We start from the raw sequence: 19693 nt of genomic DNA on the forward strand, positions 1-19693 counted from the left end.
GTGCTATCGCTCCAGCCCCCAATTAATTTTAAAGGAGGGATGAATAACAATCTTTCTTCCGAGAACCATTTGGATATTTACAACATCATTTTTGGGCCAGACACAATATAGGTAGACAGGCTGTGGACAGTCCATGAGATACATCTATATCTGTCCCATCATGTACCAGGGTCAGATCACACTGTTTCAAACACCACGCAAATGCTCTCAATGCCTGGGTTTTGGGGGGTGGGGTTAATTTTGTTTGCTTAATCCTGGCTCTGGACTTGAGCATCACTCCTGGCAGGGCTTGGGGGACCCTGTGGTACTGGGGATCGAACCTGGGTTGGTTACATGCAAGGCAAGCACCCTACCCACTGTAGTCTCTCTTCTGCCTCGCTCATTCCTGTTTTTTTTTTTTATAAAATGAGGTTCTGTGATTTACAATATTGTTAATGATGGCTTCTCAGGCACATAATACCACACTCATCACCAGTTCTTCTGATAGTCGTAAGTGCAAACTGCTCTCGCCTGTTGATCTGTGATCATTTTACTGCTGCTCCTCCTAGAAACCACATGTACTGAGCAAACATGGTGGACCAGACAACGCTTAAGTGTTTTTTAGGACCTGGCACACCTCATCTGAACCTCAAAACAGCCTCTGGATGCTGCTATGACCATCAATTCCAGATAAGGTGGATAAGGCCTAGAGATGTTCTTTTTCTTCTTGAACCAGGGCCAGCAAGGCAACATCGAATGATGCTCAGGGTCCCTGTGGGACCAAGGATCCAACTCAGAGTCTCATATATGCTAAGCATGTACTCTATCACTTGAGCTATCTCCTTTGCCCCAAGCTATGCATGGAGGGAGGGAGAAGGGAGGGGGGAGAGAAAGAGGGAAGGAGGGAAGGAGAGAAGAAGGGAGGTGAAGAAGTATTTTAAAGAGCTAAATCTTAATCAATGGAATACCATATTAACCTTTATTTGGAATGTGGGGACTGGGAAATAGTACAGTGGCTAGTGAACAGGCCTAGCATGCACAATTCCAGGTCTGACTCCCTGTGTAACACGGTTCCCTGAGCATTGCTAGAGCCTTGGAAGTCCCCAGCACTACCTAGGTATTCCTGGTACCACAGGGTCTGAGCAGCATCACATCCTTGGGCCTTTGCACAAACTAATTACCAGGTTGGCCAAGAATTGCCTATGGAGCTCCTGGACCTCTTGAGCACTGCTGGAGAGCCCTCCTCAAAAACAAAAAAGAATGTGACTGATAAGCCAGAGAATACAGTGGGAAAGGTATTTGCCTTGCCACCTCCAACCCTGTTTTGATACCCAGCACCACATACGGTACCCTAAGCATTGCCAAGAGTAATATCTGAGCAATGCCTAGTATGACCAATTAATAGATACTGACATAGGATGATAAACATGATGTTAAATACAGTGAGTATGAAACAGCATAACTAGAACACCAGTGGTATGAGTATACAGAATAAGCTTCCTCTTTAAAGTCCATATTCTCTCTTGAACACATAGCTTTCTTTTTATGTCTCTACATTTTTTCTCGTTTGCTCCTTCAAGCTCATATTGTCACTTGAATATGCATTCCCTTACTTCTTCCTCCCTCACATCTTTCTAAGTTTCATTCAATAAAAACTATCTTGCTTCACTAAAAAAGAGCATATGAAACATGTCTGTGTTTCAAAGATATCTGGAAATAAAGGGACAACACATTAATAGCATCTAAAAGTGGTAGTTTTTTCTTCTTTTTATACTTCTGCATTGCTTGAGTGTTATATTAAATAATGTCCTATCCTTATCATACAAAAAAGGAATGATGCATTTATCGGGGCAGCGGGAGAAAACTCCTTATGATGTGAGCTGCTTTATCTTAAGCCTCTTTCCACTTTCATTCTCTTTCATTTCGTTCTTGTGTCCTCTCAGCAACAAAAACCCAAAAGACAGACCATCAATTCTACTCTGCCTAACCTCTAATGGCCCCCAATCTGGTGCGAGGTCAAAATGCCAGGAAACTTGTTAGACTCTTTTTAAAGAGACCTCTTTACACCAGAGAGGACAGAAGAGAACAGCATCACAGCTATGACACAGCAGTTCCCTCCCATTGCTTTGCCATCAGAATCCTAGATAAAGGGTCTTTATGCTCCAGTGAAACTACCTACTCATAATGGAAATGGGAATGAGATCTGGAAAAGTTAGAGTAGGGTCAATTTTCCCCCTCAAAAAACAGAAGCCCTTTTGTCACCATGCATGTGTCTGCTGTTGTCTTATGTCAAGAATTAGGCTCTACCCATGGAATGGGAAAAATTATTTACCTAATACCCATCTGGAGTTAACATCCAGAATATACAAGACATTAGTAGAACTGTACAAGAAGAAAAACCTCCAACCCCATCAAAAATGTGAAAAGCAAATAAACAGAAACTTCCTCCAAAAAAATACAAATGGCAAAAAGGCACATGAAAAAAATGCTCTACATCACTAATCATCAGGGAAATCCAAATCAAAACAACAATGAGTTATCATCTCACATCACAGAGACTGGCACACATCAAAAAGAACAAGAACAACCACTGCTGGTGCAAATGTGGGGAGAAAGGGACTCCCTTTCATTGTTCGTGGTAATGCAACTGGTACAGTCTTTCTGGAAAACAATATGGGCACTCCTCAAAAAACTAGAAATTAAGCTTCCATAAGACCCAGCAATACCACTTTGGGGAATATATCCAGGGGGTACAAAAAAGCACAGTAGAAATGGCATCTGCACCTGTAAGTTCACTGCAGCACTGTTCACAATAGGCAGAATCTGGAAACAATCCAAGTGCCCAAGAACAGACGACTGGTTAAAGAAACTTTGGTACATCTACACAATGGAACACTATGCAGTTGTTAGGAAAAATGAAGTCATGAAATTTGCTTCTAAGTGGATGGACAAGGAGAGTATCATGCGAAGTGAAATGAGTCAGGAGAGGGGCAGACACAGAATGACTGCACTCATCTGTGGAATATAAAATAACATAATATGAGACTAACACCCAAGCATAGTAGATACAAAGCCCAGCAAGATTGCTCCATGGATGGAAGCCTGTCTCATGAGCTGGGGGAGAAGGCAGCTGGGAGAAAGAAGGGATCACTAAGTAAATGATGATTGGAGGGATCACTCAGGATGGGAGATGTGCGCTGAAAGTAGATAAAGGACCAAACATGATGGCCTTTCAGTATCTGTATTGCAAACCATAATGCCCAACAGGAGAGAGATAGTACGAGGGAAATTATCTACCATAGAGGCAGGGGGAAGTATAGGATGGGGGAGAAGGATACTGGGAACATTGGTGGTGGAGTATGTGCACTGGTGGAGGGATTGGGTGTTAGACCATCGTATGACTAAAATTCAAACATGAAAGATTTGTAACTAGCTCACTGTGATTCAATAAAAAAGAAAAGAAGGAAAGGAAAAGGTAAAGGAAAAGGAAAAGGGAAAAGGAAAAAGGAAAAGGAAAAGGAAAAGGAAAAGGAAAGAATTGGGCTCTACCCGTATTTTCCAAAGTGAGTGATACCGCTCCTGGAGGTCACTAAATTGATCCAGGAGGTGGAAGTAATCTCTGTCCACCCAGAAGCACTTTCTATTAAAGAAACTGTAGGGCAGTGTAGGATAACACTGTTTTATCCTTCCTGCATAGCCTCAGGTAGTTTAGGTTTATTGGGTTGCTCCCATCACAGTGTTCCCATTCCTCTGTGTTTATTTGTAACTTCTTTCTTTGAGCTCTGTTGAATTGTAAATATTGTTTTTCTCTTCTCCCTAAGTCCTTTGCATAGTTTATTCAGAGTAATGTCCTTTTTGTATGGACACAAGAAGAGAGTATGCTTTTGTTATGTGACTCTCAGTGATATATTCCTCCTGGGTATTCTCTCACCTAAGCCTCAGCTGCCCTTTATTCCTAGAGCCCCCCAAAGCAGGGTCCCGACAAGGAACTGGATGGAACCAGGACAAGCGGTAAGCTATGTGCTGCCCTGGCATCAAGATGGGCCTGGCTAAAGCACCATAATGTTTAATTATAAGTTAAGAGCTTGTTCATGGGCAAATGCTGTCATGATCCAAAAAGTAATAATTAAGATTCAGACCCTGCTAGGGTTAGGAATGATTAATCTGGCCTGAGTGCTGTAGTCTGAGTCTGTGGTAAGATGTCCCCAGGAGAGTTGCCCTGCAAGCCTCAATGGTATCTCTTACTGTGTTCATACAAAAATAACTAGTATTAAGATGTCACAGTGGTAGGGCGTTTGGGAATGAGGAGCAGTGTGAGACCAGAATAGGAGGCTCAGAGAGACTGGGGCAGGTGCGTGGGGAGAATGAAATAAACAGCAACTGATCAATCAACCAACTTGGCCCTCATTTTGTCCTCCGTCTGCCCCATGGCCCAGGCTGCCCTGGCTGGGCAAGCTGCCCAGGCCCACCCCGAACGTGGGCAGTAGGGGAAGAGCCATCGGGGCCCCACCTGGCTGCCCCTCGGAGTTTTATACAGGCCAGTACATTTGAAAACTCAGTGCTAAACACTGGGAACATACAAATCAACCAAATATGGCTCCAGTTTAGTTCCTTCCTGGATGCAGGTAGCTCAACAAATGACCTGACATCTCACTGATAGCTTCACTGAGCACTCCACTGCTCACTTATTCTATACTTTATTTCTCATCTCTGCATGTCTCGCATTCCAGATCACAAGACTTTGAGACTCACCTTGAGGTCCTACTGAAAATGTTATGTTGCTAATTTTACCAGCCAATTATTACTAACATGTTCCTTAGTGTTCACTTTCCCCCTCCAACTTAATGTCTCCAGAAAATACCTTTATACAGAATTAAGAGAAGTGGTATCCCCATGAAAACACAGACCTCAAACTACTAAATAATCCAGAGTGTTGATTTTCTTATTCTGAATGTGCTACCTAGTCTAGACAATCACTCTTTACCTGCTTTATGTAGCGTAACTGAGATTCAGCAATTCCATGAATCAAAGATTCAGATGAAGAGCTTCTAGGGTTTCCATCACTTGCCAGTTGGGTTGAAGCACCCCACAGCATTTCACGAACAGATGGAGGATTCAGGTCTACATGGAAGTCAGCTGAAATCTTACAATTGTTCTTGACATCAAATAAGGCAAGATTGATAAAAAATGGTTCAACCTGTAAATGAAAACATTTATGGTTATCTACATTTATCTATAATTATAACTAAGATTCACATTATTATGTTATGCTCACTTTGGCAGCACACATGCTAAAAAGTATAACTAAGACTCTTGGTGGCAAAGGTGTACAAATTAAAAAATAAGTCTTTACATTCCTCATATACCCCAATCAGCATTCCTGAGTTCAACATTTAGCTGAGGTTACACTGCAGCTTATTTGCATATAATAACACATTCTAAAATAATAGATTATCAAATTTTCACTTTGGTCAGTGGTAAATAATTTCACAAGTTTAACATTTTTTAAGTGATGCAGAAAAATCAAAAGCCACATTTAAAAACATCAATTACTCTATGAATAAAATTCTATTCTCTGTGGTTTTACGTAAATTATTTAAACATAATGCCAATGTTATAGAGTCAAAATAAATCTTCTCTGTGGTCATGTTACAGCTTTCCAGATAATACATTTCATAAGAGCTAATATCAGTCAACATCAAATTACTTGACAAAAGCTTTGTCCTATCAGCAGTTCTGGAGGACATGATTCCTACAGATGGCAGTTAAAAGCTGGTCACAGAGAGAAATTTCATGCCAGATGGCATAAAGATTAACCCGTTGCACACAGGAAGTCTGCTAGTACATTTCAGTTACTTTGTAAGCAGAGAAATCACCACAGTAGCTATTTTTCAACATCCAAACTACAATCGAAAAGTAAATCTGAACAGGAAATGCAATCTCTGGCAATTTTAACATTTATAGTTTTAAAAATTACAGAGCAACTCAAGTGACCCATGACAGCTAATATTAGAATTTTCTGTTCAGAAAATAATAAATTCACTCTAGAATATTAAGGAGAGCTGACAAAAAAGCATCTGTAGCTATCTCTGACTGGCTTGAGTATTCCTTATTGATTGTAATGAGCCAATGTTACAGAATAAATTATTATTTAGAAGAATATACAAACTCGAGGGCTTCCTAGGTTTTGGGCACATGCTCTTCTCTTAAATGTCAAGAGGCTATATATACTATCTGCTGTTTTGAATAGGTAAGATACCCATGAATCTGCTCACATGAAAACATATTTTTACTAAAGAAAGATGGGTATGAAAATTTTCTACATCAAATTAATCATAATATGTAGCAAAGAACTATTCATTCAAAGCCATTTCCTTTCTGACTGAAGAGCAAATCATACATACATTTGTGGGTGGTCCTTTTGCATTGTCTCCAACTTGACCCAAGATATTAAATGTTAAATCATGACAACTGACTAGGAATCGCTTATTACATTTTTCTTCAAATGGTTTTATATCAGGTTCAATTCCTGAGAAGTCCAATCTCTACAAAACAGATAATACAAGTCATTTCTAAAAGAAAAGTGGTAAGATGTAAACAAAAAAGTTACAGAATCCAATCTTCTCTGTCCATATTTCATTTGAACCTTTTCTCATTTTTCAATCTACAAGCCTTACACTAAGAAAAATGCCTTTCTCCTTTTCCCTTTTTCAATCTATAAGAGAAAAATCTACAAGCTCTTACAATGAGAAAAATTCCAGTTGGCAATGGAAAAAGTCACCTACAAAACCCTTCAGGTCATCACTCCCCACCTCCCTCCCAAACTCCTTAGTCCTCATCTTTTAACCATTCTTGTCTTTCCACCCCCACCATTTCAGACACACAAGTCCAATTAGCTATTTCTCCATTATACCAAGTATACATCCATCTCAGGGCCTTTGCACTTGCTGTCTTATCAATCACTCTACCCACAGATAGATTCATTACTTACTCCCTCACTTAAATCAAATGTCCAATCAATTGGCATTTCCACAGAAATCTTTCTTAGTTCCCAATATAAAACCATACTAATATTCTCACTTTCCCTCACTTAGTTTTTCATTATTGCTGTATATTTATTTAGGTTTTTTTATTTCCCATGAAACAGTTTGCTCCAAGATGCTAAGAATTTCATTTCTTTGATGAACAATTCGGGAGTCAAAATGGCAAACAAGGGTACTAGAAACATAATAACACCAGGGGCCATGCAGGTAGCTCAAAGGCTCACAAGTTGCATGTTGGACAACTGAGTTTGACCCCTGGCACTGCCTGGTCCCATAAATGCTGACAGCAGCAATATCAATCTCCTCCAGCACTGATGAGTATGGTTCAAAAATCAAACAAAACTAGAATAACTAAAGTAACACCACCACTGCTAATTGGAAGACTTGATAGAGAGTGATGTTGCTAACTTAATCTACCAAAAATGAATAGTAGATTTTTGAGGGCTGGAGCAATAGCACAGCAGGTAGGGCGATTGCCTTGCACGTGGTCGATCTGGGTTCCATTCCTCCATTCCTCTCGGAGAAACTGGCAAGCTACCATGAGTATCCTGCCCACACAGCAAAGCCTGGCAAGCTACCCATGACGGATTCGATATGCCAAAAACAGTAACAAGTCTCACAATGGAGACGTTACTGGTGCCCGCTCAAGCAAATCAATATGAATAAAGGGAGGACAGTGCTACAGTGCTACAGATTTTGGGGGTAGTAGTGAGTAGAAAGATTTCAGTTTAGCATGTGGAGAACCTGATGCTATGTTGCTAAGAGAGGAGAAAAAAACAGGAGATATCTCAGTGGAAATCTGGATTTAGGAGTCACTGGCATCTAAGGTGAGGAGGAGGAGGACAAGACTAGTGCCCTGGGGACCACCTACGTTTAAATGATGAACAGAGGGAGAGGCGTCTGCTCAGGAAACTGATAAACACCGAGCTTAGCTCCTAACAGAGCCGGGGGAGTGGTACACTGCCACAGATCTATTTTTAAAAATCATCGGTATTCGAAAGGTTTTTTAAAAAGTTTAAAAAAAAAGAAGTTGGGAGTCAAGGAATTCCTCTTAGCAAGGAGGAATCTGTTCTTCCTCAAAGAAACTTAGGCTACTCCTCAGCTCACATAGTTTAGCCGATCTAAGTTTATCTGTGCATTCTGACTGTCTGACCAGACTTACATTCTATTTACGGAAGGAGGAGTAAGACAATCTCCTAGACTTCATTAAACCCAGAGGAATGGTAGACAGGAAATGATTGTGTGAACCTGAGCAGAACATACTGCCAAAATGGGAAAGGTAAGCCAAGAAAGGAGACTTGCACAATTGCCTAAGAAGGCCAAGCCAAAACAGGTATTAGGCCTGGAAAGTTCAGGCCTAATAAATCCTCCTCAGAATAGCTGAAAGTTTAATATTTGCATCTGGCATCCTGGTTTTCCGCACTCTGAGTCTATTTATCTACAAAGGAAATACAAATGTGTGGTACTAGACAGCTCCCTCTTAAACACTTATCTATCTGTGGAGCCAAAGCAGGCAAGGCATTGCCATGGAGATCATTTCTAATTTCCGCCCATTTATCTATCTGCTTTCCTTTCTTACACAGACAGTGGAATGTGAAGGAAAACTGAACCAACCACTCCAAACCCCAAATCCTTTCCTTTCTGAGGTCTGTGAGGTCAAATGCTTTCTGAGTCCTGTGCATATGCATGGCCTTGGCTGTTCAAAGTTGGAGGGAGTCATCCCTTTCCCTCAGCCAGTGTCTCTTTATTCTCTAAGTCTGGGGTAGAAAATGTGCCTCTTGGGGCTGGAGCGATAGTACTGTGGGTAAAGCATTTGCCTTGCATGTAGCCAACCAGGTTCGATTCTCAGCATCCCGTATGGTCCCCTGAGCACCGCCAGGGGTAATTCCTGAGTGCAGAGCCAGATGTACCCCTGTACATTGCCGGGTGTGACCAAAAAAGAAAAAAAAAGAAAAAAAAAGAAAATGTGCCCCTAAGGGACTGAAGCACTAGTACAGTGTGGAGGGTGCTTGCCTTGCACGGGGCCAAAAGCCAACTCAGGTTCTATCCCTGGCACCATAAGTTCCCCAGAGCACCACCAGGAGCAATTCCTGAGTAGAGAGCCAGAAGTATGCCCAGAGTATCACCGGGTATGGCCGGAAAACAACCAAAAATGTGCTTCTAAACACTGAAATGTGAAGGCCAGAAAGCTCGATAGGCTAATCACAAGCTTTGCAAACAGGAGACCCAGGTCCCATCCTGGCAATGCCTGGCCTCAAGATCATCTCCAGGAGTGACGACCAAGCACAAAACTCAAGAGCAGTAGCTCCCGAGCATCACTTACTTAGTATGGCCCAAAAAGAACCCAACAGAATTTTTTAAAAACACTAAACTGAAAGGAAAGGTAGATACTGTAACATCTTATTTAGAAAAGGTAAAACTGGGGGTGCTTACAATTTCCTCACAAACTCACTCTAACAAACAACTCAAGTATAAAGGCAGTACAGTTCCATGACCACAAAAACACCACACCACAAGGTTTTTAAAGATACTGGACTTAGTTTCAACCGCATTCAATTGGCTTCTTTGTATACAATGAAAGAGCCTGACATATCCAATTAGAGCCTAATCATTTGCGGGGAGGAGGAGGGGTGTGACGGGTGAGGGAAATCCTAAGCCTTGAGATGCTTAGAACAAGTAAATTTCTAAATAAATATCTTAGAGTATTCCAGGGCCTGTTATATTCTTATTTTTTTAAGTCACATAATTTACACCAGCAGTGTAATACTACTATGGGATAACATTAAGGAAACATTTTTCAAAAGTTTCTCTAGTCCATTGTTATATTTTTATTAAGAAAAAATGTTTACATTGTTTATAGACTAAATATAATTTTTTCATTTCAAACTGGAAAAATAACTCAAGAGATCAAATGAAGCAAAAAGAAAAAGGGGAAATCAGTCTTTCTCAAATTATTTTGTATTTTCAAGATATATTTTCATTGATAAAAAAAACTGTGATGCTTATATAACACATACTTTTCTATTTCAGGAGTCCCAGAGACTATCACTAGAAATCTCAGAGAAAAAAATAAAAAGAAAAAATTTTATATTCCATTTAATAATTTTATTTTCTTTTAAATTATTTTCTACTATTAAAAGTATTTGTGTACTCTCATATGCAAAATGTTTCCATTTAAACAAACCAACAATTTCATTTAAAATATCACGGGAAGAATTTAGTTCAAAAATTTTAATATTGGTGAATGTGGAGCTGTAGAGAACTAGCCTTGTATGTGTGAGGTTCTAGTTTAATCCTTCACCAAAAAACAACCTCATTAAATTTCATTAAAATATCATAGAATTATAGGCAGGAAGATAGCTCAAATGGGTGGAGTATATGTTTTTCACACAGAAGCTGTCCCAAGTTTGATCCATGGCACCACACAGTCTCCTAAGCATGGCTGGCTGTGCCTCTTCATATAAAAAAAACTTAAAATACATGGAATAAAATATTAGCTCTCTCTATGTATATCTTAACAAAAGTGCCTAATTCTTCTGCATACATTCACATAAAGTTGAAGTTCCCTGCAGAACTATTTAATGTAAGTGGGATTAAGCCAAACATGTAAAATATCCCAGGTCACCCATCACAGGAGCAGCCACATGAGCTCATGCTAGGAGCAAAGGCCATGGAAGAAGCAACTGCCTAGCCAAGGACCCAGGGTTCAGCCACACCTCCACCAGCAGAGAATGTCAGAGGGGTATGTTCAAGGCCACATAGCCAGCCACAGTGAACAGAAAGGATTCTGGAGCCAATGAGATAGAGCTGGGGGAAGGCACAAAACCACTGGAATGAAAAAATGAAGTAATAAAAATGTTGATCACTGTCAAAAAAAAAAAAACAAAAAAATACCCAGGCTACAGGCCTACATCAAAACTGGAAAATTAATCGCAGTTCAGAAAATTTAAGTTTTTTTTTATCTCTGATAGTCATGGCTACTAAATCATAATTGTATTTACTGAATTTCACTGCAAAATTATCACAGATTTGATGCAAATATTTTTTGCAGAAATATGAGGTGTGATCATTATATAATGCTTTTTTTAAAATGTGCTATTACTTAAAAACAGGTTATGAGAATTATGTGGTGGTGATGATCATTCAGTGAAATAGGCAATTGTTTAAAAGAGCACCAAATCCACCTCTGAAATTCTTTATCCACTTTGAGGAGTGAAGCAAACAGTGACTTCAACATTTTACAGAAGTTGATTATATAAAGACATCAACCGTTTATACCTGAACTTCTGAATCAAATGAAAAGAGATTCTGTCTTCCATCTCCTCTGCTGAGTTTGTTTAACTGTTCGGTTTCTCTTCCATACTACAATTAGAAAAGAAATAGAGACATATAGCAAACATCTCTTCTGTAAAAACAGTATTAAATGGCATGCAAATATCTCATTTATGTGAAACTAGCAATCTGACACAGCTTCTAAAAACATATTATTCTCCATCCCTATACACCACAGACAAAGAACAGCTTCCTAGCGTGGACTGTCAACAGTGACCCATGTAAAACTATGGATCACATTCTTATACTTAAAATAATAACATCAAGACTACTAAACAACCTGCTTCAACTCAGCAAAGTAATCTGAAAGGTTTTGGGTGCAATAGAAAAAAAAATGAGAGAGAGAGAAATCTTATCATTTATTTAATTCTCATGTATTCCGTGATGCTAGCTATGGAGTATTACAGTTTTTAATTACTCTAAGAAAAACATAGTGTAATGCATAGTCTGTATTAAGAATGCCTCAGAAAAGTTATACATCGAACTATACTAAATTACAGAAACCCTAGACTGGAGGATCAGGAGTATATCCCACACTTTTGGAGAAAGGCTTTGAAGCTTAAGAGAACCTGTGTTCTATAACACAGGGGAGGGTGTTTTTAAATGGAATTTTTCATACATTTTTAATAACTAATATTTCACTTATGTTGAAGGTCCTATATCTGATCAGGTTTTATATTCCTTAAAGACATGTAAATTTTTATTACACCCTTTTACTTATGAATGCAGATACTTAAGCAGTATCTATAACAGTATTTTCTAACATAAACCAATATTCCCTTTCCTGGGATAAAACACACTTTTATAGATCTACTTAGATTTTCCCATTATAAAGTTTTCTTAATTCTCTTAATTCTCACTAAATGTTTCATTTGAAGGATTTATATTTCATGTACATTTTTAAAATGTTAGCACAGAATCATTAATAAATTATAATTATATATCTGTAAAAAAGAAAGATATACAGCTTTAAAATATATATTATCAACTTATCATTACCAATTTTGTGGAATTTCAAAAGTTTACTCTATATGTGTGTACGTGTCACTAACTCCATGGTAATAATTAAAAAAGGATGTCTACCATAATTGAGATAAACAAAGAAATGGGGGGTGGAGTGACAGTACAGCAGATAAGGTGTGGCTGACCTGGGTTTGATCCCGGGAACCCCATATGGTCCCTCCAGTCTGCTAGGAGTGATCTGTGAGCACAGAGCCAAGAAGGAATAAGCCCTGAGCACCACCAGGAGTAGCCCAAAGACAAAACCAAAAAAAGGAACATGTTAAGGAAAAAACAAATGGTCAAAAGTTATTGGAACTGGAGAATTCATCTATAGAATTGAGTTTACACTGAAGGCAAAACGGGGATGATTCCATGAGACATTCAGACACTGTTAGAGGGAAGTGGGCTCTCCCATGATGGGAGCAATGTTGGAATGATGTACATAAAAAAGTATAATGATACTGTAAATCTTGGTACCTCAATAAAAATGGTTTAAAAACTAAAAAATAGATCAAATGAAAAAACTTCTAAATTTGCATTGACTTGGTAGTTCAGGGAAAAGTCTCAGTATAAAGAGATTTGACAAATGAATAGATGATAATTTTCTTATCCATAATAGTATGACCATGCTAATCACCTCTATACTTTCAAAAGTGGCTCATTTCAAACTACAAAGAGCAGAGTAATTAGCACAAATGATGTCTGTTTATCAAAAGCTTTAACTGAAGGGGCTAGAGCAATAGTACAGCAGGTAGGGTGCCTTGCATGCGTCCAACCTGGGTTCGATTCTCAGCATCCCATATGGTCCGCCAAGCACCGCCAGGAGTAATTCCTGAGTACAGAGCCAGGAATATTACCTGAGCATCACTGGGTGTAACCCAAAAAAGCAAAAAAGAAAAAAAAAACCTTAAACTGATGAAACTAGTCCTATACATTACATCTAGGTATTTACATATGGAGCAAAGATATGATCTTCACTTGAGACTAATATACTCAAATCATTAGCTTGAATATCATGTTCAATCTCTATCAGTAGCCCCTTGAATGAGGAATATTGTGTGAATGATACACGATATGTAACCCAAATAATAAACAGCAGATAATATTAATCAAGAAAAAAAATAAGACTTTCCAATCTGTTAGCTGGGACAAGTCCCCACTTTAAAAATACTTAACTTTTCTTTCGCCATTGCTACCTGTTCACAAATTTACTGTGGTTTGTAACTTAGAAATAGCACTGCCAAATGGAATTCAGCATTGTCTCCATTGAAGGCAAATTGCCATAAGGAAGATGTACCTTCATCAGTTCTGGATGCATGCTCCTTTCCAAACTGGCCATGATGTTCTCACTTTTTCCTTGGCTGCTTGTTTCATCATCTGTAAATTTATTAAAAGCAGATGTTCCAAAGCATGAAGACCATTACTAATCACCAAAGAGGAAGATCCTAACTCTCTCTCCTACCCCAGCCTCTCCAACAAGATTTACTGCAAAGAATTCTGATTATGAAAGCAAAGGGGAAACTTTAATGGACTTTTGAAAATCTGCCATGAAGTCCCTATGCATTTCAGACTAGTTGTATTTCATGTGTCAGCTCATGCAGCGTCAACTCTTTAAAAACAACAGCCCCCTCAAAATCTATCAACCTCCATCTTCCCTTTTAATGAAGAAGGTAGGCCAACCGTCAAGATAAAGAGTTCTATATTCACTTTGCCCCAAGGATATTACTGTGGATTAAAAATGCTGAAGGGTATTACCTCAATACTGCATCATTTTAAAAGTCTGACCTTGTGCTGTTTCTACTGTCTCCTTTTTCTCTTGCACCAAACTGTCGGTATTGATCTGAATAATCTTTTTCAAAGTTATCAACCATTCTTCCATTTCCTGTTCATTTTCAGCAGCCAGATAATGACTATACTTATCAAGCATCTTGAGTTCAAAAGCATGACGGCGCATCTTGGGGCACTAAAGGAAAGAGACAGAGCAGGGGTGGAAATGCAACCAGTTAGTTTAGTGGCTCTTTTAATATGAGATTTCATCTATTTATTTTTACTTAGCACAGTACATACGGTGCCAATACTTTCCTCAAAGGATGGCTTCTTCCAACTAGAAACAGAAACTCCAAGACATCAAATGACCCTGTCAACTGTACTCAACACAGTAGTAGAGGAGAAAAGCAGTTTCAAAATGCTATTTGGTGTGTATTATCATTTAAGACCTTTCAACAGACTTCACACTTATATACTCAAACTACTACCATGAAAACAAGCAAATGATGGGCCAAAGAATATAGCATGGGGGTAAGGAGCTTGCTTGCTTGGCCAACCCTAGTTTGAACACCAGTACCATAAATATTCCCCTGAGAACTATCAGCGGTCATTCCTGAGCACAGAGGCCAGGATAACCCCTGAACATCCCATGTGACCCAAATCCTCTCCCTCCCAAAGGCTAATGTTTTACTAGTACCTGATTAAAGTTTCCCCTGCATAGTTATGTATTTTTAAAATCAATTCCTATAGTCTGAGAGAGAATTCACTGGGTAAGGTGCTTGACTTGCATGTGGCTGACACAAGTTCAATCCCCAGCATTCAGTCCCTAGAGCACTATCAGGAGCAATTCCTGAGAAAAGAGCCAGAAATAAGCCCTAAGCACCATCAGGTATACTGCCCCCACCAAAAACATTAAAATGAAACAAAAACACATTTCATTGTAACCTGATTAATTCTGGTACTTGTGTTCCTTTTCCTAAAATGAAGCAATTAGTGTTACCATTTATGCTTTAGGCGTTCAATTGCTATTTGCTTTATATCACACCATGAAGTGCCATTTTGATATCTAATTCATCTTTCCATGCATACTATGAAATGCATCATAGTCACATCGAAGAAAAACAGAATCGGCTTCCATGAAATTATTACTGCCACCTCGAATATGGAGAATGTCTAGGCTAAAATCTAGCTCAAAGAGAAAATGAGAGGGCTGAGAGGTGTTACAGCAGTCATAATGCATGCCTAGCATGTGCCCAACCCTGTTCAATTCTCTACATGGTCCCCGTGGAACATTGCAAGGGTAGTCCTAGAGGCCGTTGAGTACCAGCAGCTATGTCTTTGTACGCCTCCGGCACCATTACTACAGTGCCCAAGCACAATGGAATCTTCAGGGCCCTACACTAAAGCACCTGCCTGACTGGCTAAAAACACCAGTGAGGTCCCCAGGCCTTCTGAGCACCGTGTGAAAGCCCCCTGATCAAATTTAAATAGAAACTCCTACATTTTTCAAATGTAATGACACATTTTTTTCCTACCATTCTGTCTGTCATTACCAAAAAAGAGACCTAATCCTTCCCTCCCCCAAAATCTCAACATTCATCTCAAGGACACTCATGAAACAATCATATTCAATACTGCATGGTCATATTTCAAGAAGAAACCAAAAAGTTCCTCCTTCTCATCTTCAAAGTGCAGTTACAGATGAAGCCAAACTGCTGGAACAAGTTATCGAGATTTATGTATTTAAAAATAACTGGGAGGAGGGATCATAAATCGGAGGGAACCAACCTGGGGAGTACTAACAAGAAAGGTCAGTGCAGACTAAAGCTAACTATGAAAATCTGGGGATTGTGTGCACCTTCTTCTAGTAAGATAAGCCAGCTGCTAAATATATTAAAACGATAAGTCATCTTCAGGCAAGGAGATGGCTCAACGGGCTGGAGTGCATGCTTGGTCTGTAGGGAGGCCCAAGTTCAAGCCCTGGCACCATTTAGTCTCCCAAATACCATTGTTATGACCCCTAAGCCAACAATAAAAACAGTCATCTTCTACTCACACAGATCTTTATTTTACTATTTGGCTTTCAGCTTAGGGACCAGCACCCAGAGGGGCTAAGGGTCTACTCCTAGGTGTGCAATTGAGTCGGGGGAGGTGGAAAGTCACTCCCAGCAAGTGCTTAGGATACCATGTGGTGCCAGGGATAGAACCCAGGCTTCCAGCATGCAAAGTCTAAACTAAGCCAATCACGTTATCTCTCCAGCCCTTGATCTATATTTTAAATGTATTTTCAGCTCTTCTCCCTAGCCCCTGCTGCTTAGTGCTAAGAGTGTTGGGCATACACGGGAGTTAGGAATACACATTTAGTTCCAACATTTTAGGGGATAGAGCTGAGTGGTTGAACACATGTCATGAAGGTGGTGAGGCCCTGGGTTATGTCCTTATTATCACACTGAAAAATTAATTGACAACAACAAATAAACCTCTGAAATATTTTTTTCCTTTGGGGACTGGAGAGAAAATTCAAAGCACATGTGCACATTCAGCAAGGTCCAGAGTTTAATCCTTGACACCAGTATGCTCCACACCCCAAATCACTGGGTGTAGCCCTGGTGGTCTCCAGCATCCCCAGGTCAAAACACTAGATCATACCCTCATGCTGAGGATCAATTCGATCGGCCCCTGAACACTGCTAAGGAAGACCCACAAACACCGCCCCTCCCCCCGCACTGATCATAATGACAATCTCTTTTGATAGAGTAAACAGATACTGTCAATCATACTACCTAGTTTGGCAAAGTATGATTAAGTTAGACTAAGTGTGTCATGCTAATCTAATCCATCTCCTGTCCTTTCTAGACAACTCTGCCATGCTAGTTTCTTAGAAACAGTTTTTATCTCTTGATCAACTGACTTCCTATTTAGGGAAGCCCTCTACTCTGTGTTCCCCACCTGCTTTTTGCCCATGGCCCCCCACTGGAATTCAGCAAACAGCCCCTCCTGTATGCACAACAATGTTATTATAGGAAACATGAAGATAAAGAAGACAGAGTCATGCTCATTCCCTGTAACAGCAAAAGTACAATCAGAGACCTTAGCCCAAAGCTCAGCTCAAAGGACTGGAATGCCTGCCTGTCACGCAGAACACCAGAGAATCTGATCCCTGACACCCCATGTTGCAGCTAGCATGCCAGGCATAGTGGTGGTGGCTCCCAGAACCACTGGGGAGGGTACCCCCCTCAAAAAAAGAAAGTCAGGCCATGAATTGTGATTCAGCAGTACAAAAAAAACACATATATTAAACCCTGGATCCAGTTGCTAAAACCAGCAAACGTTTTTAAAAAAAATAAAAAGGAATGTGGGAAGGCAGAGAGATAATACAGAGGAAAGGGTGCTTGCCTTTCATGCTGCCAACCCAGATTCGATACCTGGCACCCCACAGGGTCCCTCAAGTACTACTATGAGTGATCCCTGAGTGTATAGCCAGGAATAACTTCTAAGCACCTCTGAGTGTGACCCAAAAACAAGTCAAAAAAGGAATATTCCAGCTGGAGAGATGACTACATGGACTGAGTGCATGCCCTGCATGCAGGAGGGTCCAGTTTGGAACCATGACAGCACATGTGGTCTTCCAGGCATGCCCTGAACACAGAGCAGCCTGTGAGCACCACTTTGTGTGGCCCTCAAATCAAAACAAATGCAACAACAGTAATGCGGAATTAGCCACATATTAGGGTATGATTCAGTTATACAACAGAGGAATGAAAGCAAATTAGTAGCATAGGGGAGATGGCCCTTAATTCCACTTAGTGGCATGAGAATAAGAAAACATTTTCTAGTGGAAGTGTCATCTGAGCTGAGTCTTTTGTTGGGGGAAGGGAGGTTGAGGCCATACCTAACAATGCTCAGGGGTTATTCCCGGATCTGCACTCAGGAATTATTCCTGCAGTAGTTGGGGGAATCATATGGGATGCTGAGGATCAAAGCTGGGTCAGCCACATGCAAGGCAAGTGTCCTACCCACTCTACTATGTCTCTAGCCCCTGAGAAAAGTCTTAAATGACATGGCAAACACAAACAAAAAGGGAGAAAAGATGCCAAGACGCAAACCCAAGAAAGTTACCCATGGGGACAATTTTGTGTCATGTCGGGAGGTGTGACACAAGCATAGCATGGATAAGTGGAGGCAGGGCAATGAGCTGAGAATGATCACATCACTATGTGCCTGCAATGTCATGGCAAGAGCTTCCAGGATATAAGGATATAATAAGACAACTGATCAGGAGCCAAAAGGCTTTGAGGCCCATCTGAAGGGTGCTATCTTTTTCTTGGGAAAATGGATGAGGGCAGTACAACACACCCACAGACAAGACTCTGGGTTACAAAGAATGAAATGACAAAGCAGTGGGACAGGGAGGAAAGTGAGAGATTCACATGATGTGTCAAAATTGTCCTCAAATGTTCTGGGTAAATACTTGACCACAGGTACAGACAGGGTGGGGGCTGGCAGCGCAGGGTAGCACTGAAGAGGACTTTGAGGTGTCTACTTTTGAGTATTTGGGTGGGTGGAGATGCCACTAACTGCGACAGAAATGAGCAGAGGTCTTTAGTAAATTTCTCAGTGATCCTATTTGAGAATGAGAGCAGAGTACCTTGAGAGTCCTACCTGAACCACATCAATGCAGGCGTCCAAATAGATGCAACCTTTAGATTCTTTTGAATTTTTCTCATCTTTATAGGAATTGAGAATATAGGAACCATCAGGAAGCTGAGTTAAGTAAAAATACCGTCTCTTGAATACCTATGGGGGGAAAAATAAGGATCCATTGGTTACATGTACATCTTATGTGAACAGCTTCTTTGAACTACATACAAACCTTAAAGGGCAGGTCACAGGCATAGTATCTGAGTCAGCTTCAGACAACCTCAAGAAGGCACTAAGAATTATAATTAGATTCAGGGTTTTTAATGGAAACTTGGGGGTCTTTTTTTGGTAGCACAGGGGAGATGAGGGTGTTGAGCCACACCTCATTATGCTTGGGGGATATTCCCTCTATTGTTGCTCAGGGGCCACACACCTGGTGGTACTCCAAAAGATAATCCCAAGTGGTTAGCCTGTGGAGATATATTTCCAGCCCTGATATGTAAAGTTTGAAGTCAAGTGATTTACTCCCAGGTAATCAAATATTTAGAGGAGGACAAGACTTTTAACTCTAATGATTATCAAGTAGTTGTATATTGTAATCACTGTTCATCCCTCTATAGCTTCCATTTCCCTTTTCACTGCAAAGCAGGACTGAGTTCTTAGAGTTTCTTTCATAGCAACAGAAAGGTTCAAAAAAACCAGTGAGCTGGTTTATTTATTCATTCATTCAGTTTTCAACAAATATTTTCTCCTCTATATGGTCAGGTTTCACAGATATGGATTGAACCAATCCTTGGATTTCGATTGGTTGCATGCACAGATGCCAGTCCCACATTGTGCAATGAACAACTTATAAATATAAAAAGATCCATACGTAATCATGCACCTCTATCACATATATACACCATACTACAATCAACCATCTGATT

The 19693-nt window shown here is 40.1% G+C and overlaps 1 protein-coding gene across 2 annotated transcripts in view; it reads right to left on the minus strand.

Annotated features, from left to right (window-relative positions):
- DOCK11 (dedicator of cytokinesis 11) overlaps positions 1-19693 on the minus strand; it is a 277634-nt gene that overhangs the window by 164765 nt on the left and 93176 nt on the right. For both annotated transcript variants that reach the window (XM_056125843.1, XM_056125842.1), the window contains exons 7-12: positions 18786-18920; positions 14142-14319; positions 13654-13733; positions 11301-11384; positions 6384-6524; positions 4964-5176 (exon numbers count right to left, since the gene is read on the minus strand). In XM_056125843.1, the coding sequence (XP_055981818.1) occupies positions 4964-5176; positions 6384-6524; positions 11301-11384; positions 13654-13733; positions 14142-14319; positions 18786-18920 (831 nt within the window). The remainder of the gene's footprint in view (positions 1-4963; positions 5177-6383; positions 6525-11300; positions 11385-13653; positions 13734-14141; positions 14320-18785; positions 18921-19693) is intronic.

Source organism: Sorex fumeus, unplaced genomic scaffold (assembly GCF_029834395.1).
Source record: "Sorex fumeus unplaced genomic scaffold, SorFum_2.1 ptg000058l, whole genome shotgun sequence".
NCBI lineage: Eukaryota > Metazoa > Chordata > Mammalia > Eulipotyphla > Soricidae > Sorex > Sorex fumeus.